Source organism: Pseudorasbora parva, chromosome 19 (assembly GCF_024679245.1).
Source record: "Pseudorasbora parva isolate DD20220531a chromosome 19, ASM2467924v1, whole genome shotgun sequence".
Lineage (NCBI taxonomy): Eukaryota > Metazoa > Chordata > Actinopteri > Cypriniformes > Gobionidae > Pseudorasbora > Pseudorasbora parva.
In genome coordinates this window covers 18,964,115-18,981,706 of record NC_090190.1, presented here as the reverse complement: position 1 = coordinate 18,981,706, position 17,592 = coordinate 18,964,115, and the positions used below count along the sequence as shown (strand labels likewise).

Genomic DNA, 17,592 nt, shown 5'->3' with positions numbered 1-17,592 from the left:
TCAGACGTGTTGTGTGGGGTGTTGTTGAGTCAGCGGGGTCACAGACAGCAGTTGGTGGGTGAGAGCTGAGGTGTTGTCAGAAAACTCTGCAGTCAAATCAAGAATATAGCAATTCCATGTAGTCTGAAGTGTCACAATACAAAAATGTTCAGTAGTCGATACCAATACTAATACAATTTTGTGGTTCTCAGTATTTCGGTAGCTATTTTATTTCAATAGTTTTTTTAATTTTTTTTAAAAAAATTTAATTAAATATAAAATGCATTAAATTAGTTGTTTATTATTGCTATTAAACTCCTTTTACAATGAATTAAGCTGATATCACTTCAGTTCAACCACATTGCAAGCTGAATGAGTAAAAAAAAACGTTATAATACAAAAAAAATCAGTGGACCCACTTTATATTAGGTGGCGTTAACTACTATGTACTAACATTGTAATTAATCATTTGATACAATGCACTTATTGTGTACATACATGTTTTTACATTGTACTTACATTTTTTAAAATACCTGCATGTAATTATGTCTGTAATTAATTTCTGTAGTTACATTTGTAATTAGACAGTTGACACTTCCCTTACACCTAACCTTACCCTTAAACTGACCCACACCACCACACCTGTCCCTAACCCAACCCGCATCCCACCTCAATATAAGCAAAAGTGTTTTGCAATACAATTTGAACACAGTAAGTACATTGTACTTATTTTTTGATGTAAGTACATAGTACTTAAGGCCACCTAATATAAAGTGGGGCCAAATCAGTTTATACTTTTTTGTTTAACAAAACGATTTACGAACATGCAGTGCTCACACTGAATAAACTAGCGTATCAACTCTAGCATTTAGGTCCTACTCAAAAAATGTGCATATTGTGATAAAAGTTCATTATTTTCCATAATGTAATGATAAAAATTAAACTTTCATATATTTTAGATTCATTGCACACCAACTGAAATATTTCAGATCTTTTATTGTTTTAATACTGATGATTTTGGCATACAGCTCATGAAAACCCAAAATTCCTCAAAAAATCCTCAAAAAATTAGCATATCATGAAAAGATTCTCTAAACGAGCTATTAACCTAATCATCTGAATCAATTAATTAACTCTAAACACCTGCAAAAGATTCCTGAGGCTTTTAAAAACTCCCAGCCTGGTTCATTACTCAAAACCGCAAACATGGGTAAGACTGCTGACCCGACCCTGTCCAGAAGGCCATCATTGACACCCTCAAGCGAGAGGGTAAGACATAGAAAGAAATTTCTGAACGAATAGGCTGTTCCCAGAGTGCTGTATCAAGGCACCTCAGTGGGAAGTCTGTGGAAAGGAAAAAGTGTGGCAAAAAAACGCTGCACAACGAGAAAATGTGACCGGACCCTGAGGAAGATTGTGGAGAAGGATGGATTCAAGACCTTGGGGGACCTGCAGAAGCAGTGGACTGAGTCTGGAGTAGAAACATCCAGAGCCACCGTGCACAGGCGTGTGCAGGAAATGGGCTACAGGTGTCGCATTCCCCAGGTCAAGCCACTTTTGATTGCTCCAGATTTTGGAGCACTTCATGCTTCCATCTGCTGAAAAGCTTTATAAAGATGAAGATTTCGTTTTTCAGCACGACCTGGCACCTGCTCACAGTGCCAAAAACACTGGTAAATGGTTTACTGACCATGGTATGCTCTGTGCTCAATTGGCCTGCCAACTCTCCTGACCTGAACCCCATAGAGAATCAGTGCGATATTGTGAAGAGAAAGTTGAGAGACGCAAGGACCCAACACTCTGGATGAGCTTATGGCCGCTATCGAAGCATCCTGGGCCTCCATAACACCTCAGCAGTGCCACAGGCTGATCGCCTCCATGCCACGCCGCATTGAAGCAGTCATTTCTGCAAAAGGATTCCCAACCAAGTATTGAGTGCATAACTGAACATAATTATTTGATGACTTTTTTGTATTAAAAACACTTTTCTTTTATTGGTTGGATGAAATATGCTAATTTTTTTAGATAGGAATTTGGGGTTTTCATGAGCTGTATGCCAAAATCATCAGTATTAAAACAATAAAAGATCTGAAATATTTCAGTTGGTGTGCAATGAATCTAAAATATATGAAAGTTTAATTTGTATCATTACATTATGAAAATAATGAACTTTTATCACAATGTGCTAATTTTTTTAGAAGGACCTGTATTTAGCTTATTCTGACTAGCTTAAATGTTACTGAATGGCCATTGAGTTCAACAAACATGTCTGTGATTGGCTGCAATGCCCAACACTGCAAAGACATGTTGTAAACAGCAACCTTTGAAGCTCTTTATTGAGCACTCACACAAATATTGGTATTGAGCCAGTACTTGTTACTACTGGTACTGCAAGAAAGGCTGATATCGTTTCATTGTTAAAGTTTAAGTATCACCTTGGTGCCGAAGTGCCGGTACTTTTCAGCACTAGTCTGAAATAGGGGTGACCCCTAATAGTCGAAGATTCGATGCATCGTTATGCAGGACCGGATTCGACCACTGATCTCATGGTCGAATCATCGCAGGTGTTATGAAACGAGGATTATACCATTTTGGCAATATAGAGGTGCTCAATATTAGTGTTATAGAGACGTGTCGCGGCGCTGAGCAATCGGCCCTTTAAGGGCACTGAGCTTCGCACCGGACGCCGCGGGGCATTTTAAATATCGAACACATACACCGATGGCGGCATTCGACGCCTGTCCGCGGCGATTAAATATATTTCCCTCAAATCATGAATGTACATACTGATTTTACCCTGTGCTACAAGATACACGTCGTGCAGCTCCTTCTGTCAGAAGTCGATTCAAAATTGAGCTCGCGCGTATATAATGTTCACGTCTGCCTGAAGTGAGATAACGTTACCTGAGACACGGCGCTGAGCTTCACTCCGGTGTGCGACCCCCTTTAGGCACAATCGGCTTAAGAACGTGCATATAAACGCACTCAAAGTGTTCTTTTCCTCTCTAGGCAGGTAATTTTTTTTTTAAGTTTAATTATCAAAATGTTCTTTTCTTATATTTGTGTGATGTTCTGTGTTTCGATCGCGGCTTTTAAATGTTATGAGAGAACGGTTAATTTACGAATGTGTAGTGTAGCCTAGTTTTGATCACTTTATTAAAAGTGGTGGCTGTGTGCAGTGTGTAAAGTAAACTAAAAATAGTCTTAGTCTCCTGCTGACTAGTGTCCTGCCCTTCCCAACCCGTTTATATCGTTTATTTTTTTTCCGGTCTATGGTTTACACACGCATAGATGATTCGACTATCGGTCGACCATAGAGAGATTCGAAAATTCAGTTTGGAATGTGTGAATCCTTAGTCGGGGACACCCCTAGTCTGAAAATGTAGTTTTGTGCAAACTTTTTGTTTTAAAGTACTTTTGCTCATTCTTAAACTTGGGTACAGTTATGGGCAAAAATATTAAACTGTTAGCAAAAAAATATCTCCCTAAACAAAATGTCTGTAATGGGGACAAGATGAAATTATTGCACAAAAAGATCATTTTGGGCTATTTTTATTCAAAGGTTCCTGTAGCTCAAACAGTAGAGCACTTACAATGCAGATGTCATGGGTTTGATTCCCAGTGAATTCCTGGAATAATAAAATACATAATTTTAATGCAGTGTAAGGCTCTTTACTGAGATCTAGACTGGGACCAAAATGTCGCATTTTGCGACCTTTTTTCCTGCCGGTGTGACACAATTTTGTTAGAGGTTACACTGGTGCCACCAGCACGTTGTCCATCTGAAAGGAGCTGCCATATCTGTTGCATATGAGTAGCATTAAATGGTTCCTCCTTCGGACCAATAGAAGACAGTGCAGCGAGCTCAGGTTTACTTGTGGGCTGTTCTCGAGTATGTGATCCTACACAGCGAGAAAGTGTTTGATATCGCTGCAGAATTAATAACATCGCTGCAAGATCTAGTGGGAAGCATTTCAATTTAGCACAGCATTCTCTGTTATAAACCACAGATATCGGATCAAACAGCACTGACATGGGCCATGAACGAATAAGTTATAGAAGGTTTTTCAATCCACAAATCAGCAACATTTAACATGGTTTTAATATAGCAATGCTATTTGTAACCATGGCCATTTGCATTATTCATCTCAGGGTTCATACAACCTTTTAAAGAGGGAACCTTCTTCAAGTACTTTCCATTCCCTATTGTATGGGGGGGGGGGGGGGTGGAGTCACATGAAGTCTCAAGAAAAATTGACAAAACAAATTGACTGAATTAAAAGTAAAACAAGTAAAGAATGCTCCTTTTTTAATCACTGAAGCTGTCAGTATCAGTTCAATATGATATATCGCTACTAAATCATCTGTAAAATGTAGTGGCACCAGTGCTGCTCCTCTTAAATGTTGGTATTGGGCCTTGCTTTAGATAACAGCATTTCCCAAATGCATAATTGTGAATGTTCTGGGTATTCTTTAAAAACTCAAACTTCTTACACAAGTTCCAAGAGTCAGAACTGTATCAGTCTACCAGAAGTCACGTTTGCAAACCTGCTACAATGAGCACTTCAAAAGAATGTAAAAATCTTGATTTGTGCTGAACAGTCTGTATGCATCCCCCAGAATAATTACACTGCCACGTTATAATGAAACTAATAATGCATGTGTGTTGAACTATGTTTGTGTTTTTTAGCATGAGGTGAAATTATGTATAGGCTTCTTAACTCAGTCAATTTACTTTTTGTTTTGTGCTAAATGAGGATAATTTAAAACTTGATTAATTATATGATTTATAATGTATTTGTACAAATCTTTCAGATAGTCTAATATATGGAAACCATTGATATTGTAATTTCACTCTTTTATTTTTTTTATTCTGTTTTGGTTTTCAGTTTAGATTTACTGGAGCATGAAAATTTTCTTAGCTTTATTAGCTTTTATTTTTCATTTTTATTTCCTTGTATCATTTTTTTGTGTTAAGAATAACTGAATTTGCAAAACAAATTTATGCTATTTATTTGAATTAATATAAGCGTATTATATTTGTATTGTCCTTACAAGTTTTACATAATTTTTAGAATAATTTTTTGTTCAGAGATTAATCAATCATTGATTGACATAGCTGAAGTCCTTTTTTATGAAGTTATATTTAGTTTCGAAAAGCGTTTTTGTTTTTTTTGTTTTTTTTCATGTATGTTTTTGTTGGCTAGTTTATGCTTTCATGAACGTTTTATTAAATGATGATAACTTTTCCTTGATGAGCTCCCATGTACCGTTTTCATCTCATATTCTTCTTTATTATTGTAGCTGATTTTGAGTTACCTACTTTAAATATCACTTTATAAAGAAAAGGACTGTGGAATAATGGCAGTCTGAATAACAGTGCTGTGCTTTAGTCTGTGGTTTGATCTAAGATGTAAGAGTCAAATTTGTGTGGTGAATCTCTGCATTTTGTGTACATGCATGATAATACTGCAATGCTCAAAGGGCTTTGAGAACTTTGTGAGACAAACTGTTTTTATTTCTTATAATTATGCTACAGGTACATGGACACAGAAATGATGTGAATGCAATGCTGAGCCTCTTTCCCCCCATATTCAGTCTATAAATATCAAACACACTTTCTTTTCCATTGTCAGGTTAGCATTCTTTCCTAATGTTTTCCATTTTCTGTCCCTTCTTTGCTTTTTATCTTTTATTCATGTAGTCAGGCTGGTTCTTTATCAGCAGGTGGTAGTGGATTCATCATTACACTAAATGTGAGACACATACTGTCCAATGATCAAAGCAGCTGTCTGTACTATCAGCAGATATAATGACAGCCAATGCTTATTTAGCTCTGGCAGAGCATTATTTTATCTTCTTCAAAACTTGCTTACAAGGTAGTTGTGTGTGTATGTAAGTGTCAATACGAATAGCTTTCAAGCATGTGAAGCTGATGTTTCTAACATGTTACTCCAGTGTGCATTAATGGAATAGTACAGTCTTTCCAAACCTGTATTCAGTTCTTTCCATCATTGAGCACAAAAGACTCCAGCTCTATATTTCAAGTCTTGTAAAAGTGAAAGCTTTGTGACGTGCAGACAGAAGTCTAAAGCTAAAGAGCTTCAGTAAAAATGTAAAAATAACAAATGAATTATATTTATGTTCACATAAAGTTACCATACAACTTAAGACTGCTGAGAATACATCATATAGACTACATCATATAGACAACTTTTTTTTTTTTTTGCAGTCTTTAATGCTTACCAAGGCTGCCTTTATTTATCAAAAATTAAAAGCAGTGAAATATTAAAGGTCCCGTCTTTCGCGATTCCATCTTTCAAACTTTAGTTATTGTGTAATTGTTGCTGTTAGAGCATAAATAATACCTTTAAAATTATAAAGCTCAAAGTTCAATGCCAAGCGAGATATTTTACTTAACAGAAGTTTCCTTTCAAAGCCTACAGCGAACGGCCGGTTTGGACTACACCCCTGCACTTCCTGGCAGGAATGACGTCACTAGAACCGTTTGTTGACTAACCCTCCGCCCACAAGAACACGCAAAATAGGGGGCGTGGTCTTGTTGCTCTCACACGTGGAGAAGAGCGTGCATTCAGCGCTTGCATCTCCCCGTTATGGTAAGAGGCGGGACCTTTCCGGGCAAAGTGCGCTAAGCTGCTGTCCAATCACAACACGGGAAGAGCTGGCCTAATCAGAACTCGTTAGGTCTTTCTGAAGGAGGGACTTCATAGAACAAGGAAATCATCAGGCCGTTTTTAGGACTGAAACAAAACTGTACAGAAAAGTCAATTGTGTGAAAAATACTGTTTTTTTTTTACACGCGAAACATGAACTTATGTTATATTGCACACTGTAAACATAATCAAAGTTTCGAAAAACATGCAAAGAATGGGACCTTTAAAATAGAAAACTGTTCTTTTAAATTGTAATGTTTTAAAGGGGTAATAAATTGAGAAATCAACTTTCCCTTGAGCTTTTGATATATAAAAGTTCATGGTAATAAAAGAATATCCTCTAAGTTTCAGAGCTGAAAACTTCCTTGTTAGTCAAAGAAAAGCTTTTATAGACACCAGGCCCAGAAAAAGATCGTGTTCGCATCATGACATCATCGACTGACGAAACACCCCCTCTACAGAATAATAAGCACGTGTTATTCAGTAGCCCTGCCCACCGACTCATCGGATCACACTTGCCAGCAGCAATAAACATGCCGAAGAATAAAGCAAGATATTGCACTATTCCTGGTTGTGGAAGAACCTACAGTCTATGGGAAGAACGCAGTCGCTGCATAAGCTGCCTTCGGATCCTAATATTAGGAATGTGTGGTTGAAATTTATTTTTAATGAAGTTCCAGCTGACGTGGGGAAGAAATGCTGTTTGCTTTATTCACTGCGGGATCGTTTGTAAACAAGTCGCACAATGCTATTTCTTTTTATTTTGGATCCATGAATGTTGAAACACACTTATGTGAGTAAAACGTGTTTTTTATATAGTATTGCGTTGTTATAGATCATTTTGCTTATGTCTACGTGTCTAACAGAACATACCTTTAGCACGCGGGCCAGAGAGCAAAGCCCAACGTCTCGGGCAGGCCGATGAATCTCATTATATTCCTTTCTGTTGTTCACTCTCTCTGGACTTGACATTTGAAGGGCGTGCATATGTGTACGCACACGGTTTGTGTTCATAACGAACGATCGTGTGGGCTATGTAATACAAAAATAATAGTCCAATCAATCGCGGGTGGATGAGAAATAAATCATTGAGTTTGTTTGATAAACACGTACGTGAATCATTCCGGTTGCTGCTTTCAAAACAACCCCCCTCCCCCCCTCATGTCAACTGAGCTGACAGGGGCATAGTTAGGACAGGAGCTGAAGCTCATTAAATATGCAAACCTTATCCAATCATTGCCGTGGGCGTTTACTTCCAAGTCTCCAGTGTGTCCCATCAAAACCCAGCGTTTTGGAGAGAGCCTCAAAACCACTGTAGAAACTAGCCTATTACTCATTAGTTATCATATTTTTTAATTTCAAAACCATTACAACCTCAGACAACAGTATAAAAACAAATGCAAAAAGCCAGTTCGTGACACCTTTAAAACCTCATTTCTGTGATGGCAAAGCTGAATTGTCATTATCGTTACTTCAGTCTTTACTGTCCTTCAGAAATCCTTCTAATATGCTGATTTGGTGCTCAGGATTTTTTTTATAACATCTATGTAAAAAAAAAAAAAAATTATCCTTAATATTTTTGTGATGCAGTGTTTTTCTGGATTATATGATGAATAAAAAGTTCACAAGCATAGCATTTATTTGAAATAGAAATCTTTTGTAACATTATTTATACATGTCTTTACTGACACTTTTCTTCAGTTTAAGGTGTCCTTGCAGAATAAACATTTGAATTTCTTTAAAAGAAAAAAAAATCTTGCTAACCTCAGATTTTGAACAGTATTATCCAATTATATTCTTCCAGGAAGAGCAGTGATTGATGGGTCTTTGCTCTTTGTGACAATTAGCATTAAACTGAATTCTTTGCTCAATCAATAGGCCATCCCATTTTAAATGAATCATCTACTCAGGGTTCTGTGTTTATGAGAGCAGTATTCATGCACAGAGTCTGTGAGCAGAACAGTATGTCATCTTACTGTCAATGGAAATACAGATTCATGAGAGAGGATGTGCGCTCTTTTCACTGCCCGTCCATATTTTCTGTCATAGGCTGTGTTTTGGTAAGAGGGAGGACTCAGAATTGTTTCTGTATTATATTTTTATACAAATATTTTGCATTATTTGTGGTATAATAGTGTTTCCTTCATTGAATCCAGTGTTTGATCAATAGCATCTTCCTGCAAATTTAGTTTGTTGTTTTTTCTTAACTCTTTCCTGTCCAGCGTTTATTTTAAAGTTGCCAGCCAGCGCCAGCATTTTCGCAGAAGTTTAATGTCCCCCAAGATATTTTGTTGTATGAATATCTGAATATACAATATGTCAACAAAAAAGAACAGACCCTCTGCTTTTAAACAACAACAACAACAAAAAGTTTTATTCTAGCTTCATGGATTGTTTTTTTTATCAACTCCTTGAATGTGGCTAAGTTTATTATAAAAAGCAACATTTTGAACAAAAAAAGCTGAGAAAAGACATTTTTGTCCAAGAACGATGATCAAAATATGCAGTATTGTGTCCACCCCCCAAAGCTTCACAGTCCTATACCTCATTCTGGGTCAACATTTCATTAAGTAACCTTAGGCAGTTTTGATTTATATGCTATTTAATGTTGATGGTTGCGTTATTTAACATATGCATCCGCTTCCATGTGCTATTGATTTTTTCTGCTTCTTTTCGCCTATGTTTGCTCCGGAGATTCTGTACTCTTTCAGAAGATGTGCTTGTCTGGTCCAATCTCAGTCTTTTAAGATTGAACATTAGTCCGGGAGTCTGCTCTGTATTTTCTTCTGCAAAAGAGGCGTGATCAACAGGCATAGCCCAAATGACTCTGTACGCAATTGGATAGTCCTTCAACTAATCGCTTCTATATTGTCATCGTGTTAAACCTGCGAATAGTGTGCCAGGTAGATAAGCCAGTTTGTGATTGGTTCCCGCAGATTTGTGATGGAAGCAGGATAGAAAAATTTAGAGATTTCCAGCCTGAGCTGCAGGGAAGAATCAAATCGCCTGCAGACCGAGCTGGGTTTACCCAGTCTAAAGCTGTGCAATAGCGTTCCCTAACGTATAACAGTGAAAACACAAAAAGCTGGGAAATTCCGTCTATGGCAGGAAAGTGTTGTCTCATAATGTAAATGATGGAAAATTCCAACTGTGGTGGGGAAAGAGTTGGTGGTGAGAGAAAGAATCTGCTTAATGTTCAGAGAATTATGTTTGCATACCTCAAAGCGTCAAATTTCAGCATTAAACATTACATTACATTTAAACTTTACATTAAAAATGTTACATTTATTTAATATAATTATCAGGAATGTCAAGTAAAGCAGTTGTAGTAAGATATTTCAGCCACCCATGTAAGATATTCAAATCATTTTAATTAATGTTTATCTACAGTATTTATGCAGTTTCGTGTCAAGGTCATGCACACCATGTAAGGGTTTTTGATAAATAAGTGATGTGTGATAATGACAGATTTGGCATGATGTGGCTTCTTTTTTGGCCAAAAAAGTGTTGATTTGTACATTTGTCTATGTCTGTTCTTATTGTTAAATGTTTTATTGGTATAATCAGATGACAGGGAGGAAGATGCAAATAAAACATAGGAAATAACAGTGCATAGACAAATGTATTGTACAAACCAGTTTAGATGTCTGCACAAGGTCTGCGTTCCCTCAAGATTTATTTCGCTATAAATATGATACGTTTTGTCCTGCTCCAGTCTTTAACTTTCACGTTTGGTCCTGCTCACACCTAGACTGGGTAAACCCAGCCTGATCTGCTAGCCATCTGATTTTGCCTGACAACTCAGTCTGTAAACCTGTATATTCATTTCTACTGCTTCTGTTACACTTCTGCAGGAACCAATCACAGACTTGCTTATCTACCTGGCCCGCTATTGGCGGGTTTAACACAATGACAGATAGAGAAGCGATGGTTCGTTTCCTGTTGATCGTTTCCTTGTGGTCTGATTGGTTGGAGGACTATCCAATTGCGTAAAGAGTCATTCAAATAATGCTCGTTGATCACACCTCTTGTGCAGAAGAAAATACAGAGCAGACTCCCCAGACCAATGTTCAATTTTAAATTGAGCTTGGTCTGGTGATAGCCAGACAAGCGTGCACCTGCAAAAGTCTGCAAGAAGAGCTCTACACAGATTTTCATTCCCTGTCTGGTCTCTCAAACTATGTTTTCCGATTCCCACACACACTATGCTTCAGATCTCAAGGGCCAGACTTGTATGTGTGGTATTTTGGCATCTTGCTACATTTGTCACAAAAGGAATTCACTGTAAACTCATGTGCCCAAATAATCTTTATACAATACAACCAACTGAAAAATAGGTAAAAAAAATTCTACAATCAAATTCAGTTCAACAGATAAAGGGGGGCTTATTCCACTACTGGCCTTTACCATATCACAGTGTAGTTGAGCTCTGTTGACATTTGACAATGCGTCGCTTCGTTGCTCTGATTGGTTGTAGCTTTATCCAATTGATGTCTTTCCTGGTTCGGTTGAAACACGCCCCATAATCGCAGCCCAATGGAGCAGTTTCAGACTCATATTCTGACTAGAATTGAGTATGACCACGTCAGGCTAGCAGCTACCTGGTTTTCCCAGTTGGTCTCCCATCTAGGTACTGACAAAGTGTAACAGAGGCCAGCTAGTAGAAGTTGCTGTGCGAGTAAACCTCACTCTGACCTCACGAGACGCTCTAGCGACTGACGTTAGAGTTTGCAGCCTTTAGCCTCCTTGTTAGAGCGTCCGACTCTCATGCCGGCGGACCCGGGTTCGAGTCCCGGTCCAAGCAGTAGGGGTTACACAGGCTCAGCCCTGCTTAGCTTCAGTGGGAAACCAGTCTTGCTACAGGGTGATATGGCTGCTGGCTGCTTTACTTGACTAACTTTAAGTAACTTTACTACTACATGTCGTCTAAAGCTTGGAACATACTCTGCAAGAACAAAAAAATGTGTTCATTTTCTTAAGGTGGCAATAACAAAGTTCGTTCTTGCCAGTACATTCCATACTTCACGAGAAAAGCAGGTGCCGATTACCAGCATTTCTCCGTATTTACCACGCCCACATTAAATGTCTGGCCAATCACCCAATAGTTCTCAGATACCCGTAAGAAAAAAGTTTTGCTCAGGCGATGTGTCGAGAACAAGCTGTGAGAACTCCAGAACCAGGGCTGCGAGAAACAAAATGATGCCATACTTGTGGAGTATGTTGAAGCCTTAACTCTCATTAGATAACTTGCACACAGTAGTAGATTCTTAGGTTAGGTGTTAGCGTTCAGGTTAGTAGAATAAGTTGACATGTAGTTGCAAAGTTACTAATAGTCAGGAGAATAGCTTTTGGGGGACCTTTAGAATAAAGTGCTAGCAGATATTAAGCAGACAGTTTTGAAGTTGTAAATGAAACTCTAAAATTGAAGTATGTTTTAAAAGAAAATACTATTCCAGTCTTTCTGCTTTAAAATTTCATGTTCAATTAAATTACATTTACTTGGAATTTCTGAATGAACTGAGCTTCAAAGTAAATCGTACACCAATTTTGTTGGTGTGGGATGCCATTTTTTAGTGAGGCGCACCAGACTCCTGGCACTGATTCTCTCCACTGGTCTGCCTGTCAGACGCATGACAGAATGCTGCAACCAGTCACTGTCAACAATGCTCAACACGTAACCCTGGCAACCAGACCACTGTGAAACAATGAACATTTCTCTCTAAAATTCTTTGAATAACGAGCATCACTCACCTACACTTCTGTATTTTCTACCTTTAGGGGCCACAAAAGAAAACTGGAAGAGGCCAGAGATGATAATGACAATGATGATGATGATTGTGGCGGCTCCAGTAAAGACTCCAATGAGGATGAGGAGGGCAGCAGCTCAGAGGCTGATGAGATGGCCGCTGCGCTAGAGGCAGAGCTAAATGATTTCATGTGAGCTGATTGGACAACGATGCTAATGAAATATGTACTCATAAGGTACCTGAGACAAAACGTGTGTTTGTGTCGCTGTTATACAGCGCAAGTAAGTGTGTGTGTGTGTGAGTGAATAAAACAAAGGGGTTTACAAAGTAGATAGATATGTACAGATAGAGTTTTAGTAAGACAAGTTTCAACACAAAGTAGTTTTATTGTGAATTTACAGTATGTAGTGGTGTGGGAAGTAGAGCTTCTGTGTCTGATGTTTTACTTATTTTGTTCCAGTTTGAAAACTAATTTTTATAAAAATATAAATGAAAATAAATATTTCAACTAATTGGTGATGAATGCCAAAGAGTCTGAAACGGGCCTGCAGCTGAGACCTCTGCTCATGGACCCCTTGAAGGGGTTTATGGTCCTCACCAGCAGTCAAACTCAGACGTCAGAATGTGTCCTGTGTTGTCTGTTTCTTTTTGTTTTGCGCGTCGTCCAGAGCCTTTGGCGCCCCTGTGTGTGACTGACACTGTGCTTCGCCAATCCCAGAATACCAGCACCTTTAGACACGTCCTCATTCACTATAACCAAAAACTGCTAGACAATGTGAAGACCAGGAGAGAATGGGAATTGTAAAATAAGTTCATTGGTATTAAGTTTGCAACAGAAAATTTACATTTACTGTTTGTGATTGGCTTGTTACAATTGTTAGTATATTAATGAAATAGTTCACAAAAAATATGAGGTGTATGATTATTCACCCTCATGTCGTTGCAAGCCTGTGTTGTTTTATTTTTTTCAAGAGATTTCAGAATGCCTGAGCAACCGTTTTTTTTTTGTTTTTTTTTTACAATGGAAGTGGATGGTAATAATGGTATAACGCCACAGTCCATAAACAACCATCCATATTTCAGGATGTCCTGAAGGCATATAACTTCAGATGAGGAAAATACACGAAAATCATTATTTACTTAAGATTTAAGGCTGTTGATGCAGGTTTGACATAATGCTGGTCTCAAGACAGAAGAGTCTATTTCAGAGCTTTATAAAGAGGAATATTATGTTGCCTACATATATAAGATATTATATGCATTTGTTCTTCTTGAAGCTTGACATCACAATCCACTATAGTTACAGATGTTTTTGTTATACTTGTTTTTGCTGCTTGGGCATTCTGCATCTTCATTCATGTTTCATAAAGGACAGGAAATAACACTTTGGAACGGCATGAGCGAGAGTAAATGTCGGTGAACTGTTTCTGTAACTACCCACAAATTGACACTTGTGACCTTTGCTGGTCCTAAGATGACATTGAAATGCCACTTTTTACTCTGTGATGATGTCACAGCATACAAATATCATCATCTTCATTTGGCTTCGGGTGCTGATAGTGAACACTGTGGCAGCGTTAAACCGGGTGTTTGGCTGGCTCTCGTGCCACCCTGAACCATCACTGTACACACTGATCAGATCTGGACCTGTAGGCGTTAAGACTACTCGTTTAAGACCAGTTTTTGAGTCAATACTAAACTAGTTCTGGGTTTTCTTCTTCTGAGCTGCCTGAACGACTAGACGTCCAGATCTAACTCGGTTTCAAATGTTTCTCAGAGGTTTGTGCAGGTATGGAACCTGTTGTTTTTGACTGATAGATTTTCTTTCATTTTCATCGTGTTGATGTTTTCAGCAATGTAAAGTATTTGTACATTATATTTCGTACTTGATAATGAAAAGGCTTTTCATTTAATAAAGATTTGTTTTATAAATCAGTGTTTTCAAGGTTTTTTTGTATTGTTGAATGCGGTGCTCAACTATTTTTTTCAACAGGTTTTCTGTTACAACATCAATAAAAAAAAATCATGCAGTTGAACTGATGAACTCAGATATATTGTAAAAAAAATAAAAAATAAAAAATTTAAAGAGAACTCCAAAAACTAGAGGCAACCAGCTTCAGGATTTTGATTAGTCTCGACTTGTTTTAAAATGTGTTGTATCAAAAAAATTCTAATTTGTCTATGCAAACATCAAACATAATTAATGAAAATGTAAAAAATAATAATGTTTTAATTTGTGGACTTTACATTGTAAAATAAAGCATTAGTTACCGAAAGTTCTACATCTCTATTATGTAGTGTCTTTGTTCATTTTATGTATTTACTGTAGTAATAATGTTAGGCATAATTGCATGCAACTAACCCTAAACCAAACCCCAATCCTAACCCAATAGTAAGTGCATGTAGTTAATGATTATTACACAGTTCTTAAATGCATAATTACGATTGTATAACTGTCTAACTGTCAGTTAGACAGACTGTTGAGCAAACTGAACAGGTTTTATTGATGTAAAGCCAGTTCACACCAGAAACGATAGCTATATTGATAATGATATAGTTATAAAAAATCGTTCTTAATATTAAAGAATAGCAGAGTCCACACCACAAATATAACAATAATTACACAGAGAAACAATATAGTTGGACTCAGTCCTGATCAATGAAAAAAACATTGACAGCCAAACAGAATCCATCCTGCTTTAAACTGCTGTGCGCACTTTAAATAAATAGAATTATATTGGCCACTTGTGTGGAAACTAATATAGTTATCGTTATAGTTATTGCTCTTGGTATGAACGGGCTTATACACCAAAACAACTTGTATACAGTATATGCATTGAAATTGAGGAAACTTCATTAAAAAGAAAACAAAAAAGAACAGTACTAAAACATCTGAGTAACAAATATTTCCCCAAGTCCCCATGCTTTGGGAAAAAACCCTAATTATTCAAAGTGCTTCATCAGTGTTCGAAATGGATGTGTGTTTTTTAACTTTTTCAATTTGATTTTTGTCTGTTTAAAAAAACAGCTTCTTGCTAGGACTAAATGAAAACCAATGATCCAAGCTAATGCTGAATAAAAAAGTTTCTGCTGTATTTCCCTAAAGTAAAATTAGCTGAAAGCTCATTAGGTCTGCAGAATTGCTTCAGTAGTCATTCAACTTGCCACTGTGAGGTATAGGGGAAAATCAGTCTGGACATGTCCTGTCTCTTTGATCTTGTTTCATCCACCTGCTCGAAAGCGTTCAATAAAACACACTAAATAGTCTTTCAGTGCAGTCAACACTGTCAACTAGCACATCTGAATACTGATGGTGTTGATTTATAGTGCAGTTGAGGGGATGAGTTTCTCAAATGTCTGAAAAGACTAGTGACTGAGGTTTTTCTTAAGATTTATTGACTTGTCTTATATGTATATAAGTATATGTGAATCACTGCAGATCCCACAGCTACACTGCTATACGTCTTGAGGTTGTGTGGAAATCTTGTAACACGGCACTGAATTAATCCTGAGATTAAGGATTAGATACCTCAGTAGGCTTTTCAGTCAGCTCATCCTCTTGGAATAATCATCATAATCCCGCTAATCTTTTAATTGACATCAATGAGATTAATGTTAGCTGTATTTTGTCCCAGTTTAAATATAATTAAAAGCTCAATGTGAAATCTCAACTTTTCTCTATTCAAAGGTCTTACAGTTGAAGTGCTGCCTTAAATATATAATGAATTGTTACTTAGATAAAATACAGTGGCCCCAGAGATCTTTGGACACTAAAGTCACAGTTAAAAATCTTGAATGCCATTGATTGATTGATAGAAATATATATACATATCAATCAATCAATCAATGGCATTCAAGATTTTTAACTGTGTATATATGCATACTCACCTAAAGGATTATTAGGAACACCTGTTCAATTTCTCATTAATGCAATTATCTAATCAACCAATCACATGGCATTTGCTTTAATGCATTTAGGGATGTGGTCCTGGTCAAGACAATCTCCTGAACTCCAAACGAATGTCAGAATGGGAAAGAAAGGTGATTTAAGCCAATTTGAGCATGGCATGGTTGTTGGTGCCAGACAGGCCGGTCTGAGTATTTCACAATCTGCTCAGTTACTGGGATTTTCATGCACAACCATTTCTAGGGTTTACAAAGAATGGTGTGAAAAAGGAGAAGCATCCAGTATGCGGCAGTCCTGTGGGCAAAAATGCCTTGTTGATGCTAGAGGTCAGAGGAGAATGGGCCAACTGATTCAAGCTGATAGAAGAGCAACTTTGACTGAAATAACCACTCGTTACAGCCGAGGTATGCAGCAAAGCATTTGTGCACAACCTTGAGGCGGATGGGCTACAACAGCAGAAGACTAGGGATGGGTATCGTTAAGGTTTTAATGGTATTACTACTCTTACTGATACTGCTTATCGATCCGATACTTTAACGGTATTCTTATCGGTTCTTTTTGTTAGACTTTATTATAATAAGAAAAAATAAGAAAATAATTAACATTGCTTTATAATCTGAACATGCAAAATAAACAGCAATGTTTAAACAAAATGAATATAAAACATCTATCACCAGTGCATTTTTACAGGCATTTTTTGATTTATATATCCATATGATAAAAACAAGAAACAAAGTAGAAACAAATGGTCAAATTAATACAGTAAATATACAATAAAACAAAGATACAAATAAAATACGGTGCTTTAATTTCAGGAAGGTCTAACATAACTGTTTGGGTAATGACCTACAAAAGACATTTAATAATCAAATATAAAATAAAACTGCATAATTTTCACTGTACAAATTATTAAATTAATGTTTTTAATCTTTTACTAGCTGCGAGTATCTTTCTCTTCGCCTTTTGTTTGATTCACATTAATGACACAATCGTCAGGGTTTATAGATGCTGTCCCTTTAAGACCGAATGCAGATCTTATAATATACAATAACATTTTCATTTACCTCATGTCAGTTTTCAATTCCTGGCAACCAAAATCGAAAATACAATTAGATTAATATCACAGGCCTGAAGTGTAACCAGACTAAACTTTTGTTGGCCATCAACGTCACTCATTAACAGGGACTGTCGTGTCGTGCGCACTGTAGCTCTCTCTCTCTCTCTCTCTCTCTCTCTCTCTCTCTCTCTCTCTCTCTCTCTCTCTCTCTCTCTCTCTCTCTCTCGC

General features: G+C 37.2%; 1 protein-coding gene across 1 annotated transcript in view; it reads left to right on the top strand.

The window, feature by feature from the left end:
• The window catches only part of ctdp1 (CTD (carboxy-terminal domain, RNA polymerase II, polypeptide A) phosphatase, subunit 1), a 140,447-nt gene extending 126,115 nt beyond the window's left edge, over positions 1-14,332 (top strand). Inside the window, exon 13 of the mRNA XM_067425771.1 lies at positions 12,432-14,332. Coding sequence (XP_067281872.1) covers positions 12,432-12,594 — 163 coding nt within the window. The 3' untranslated portion in view covers positions 12,595-14,332. The remainder of the gene's footprint in view (positions 1-12,431) is intronic.
• Positions 14,333-17,592: the final 3,260 nt, after the last annotated feature.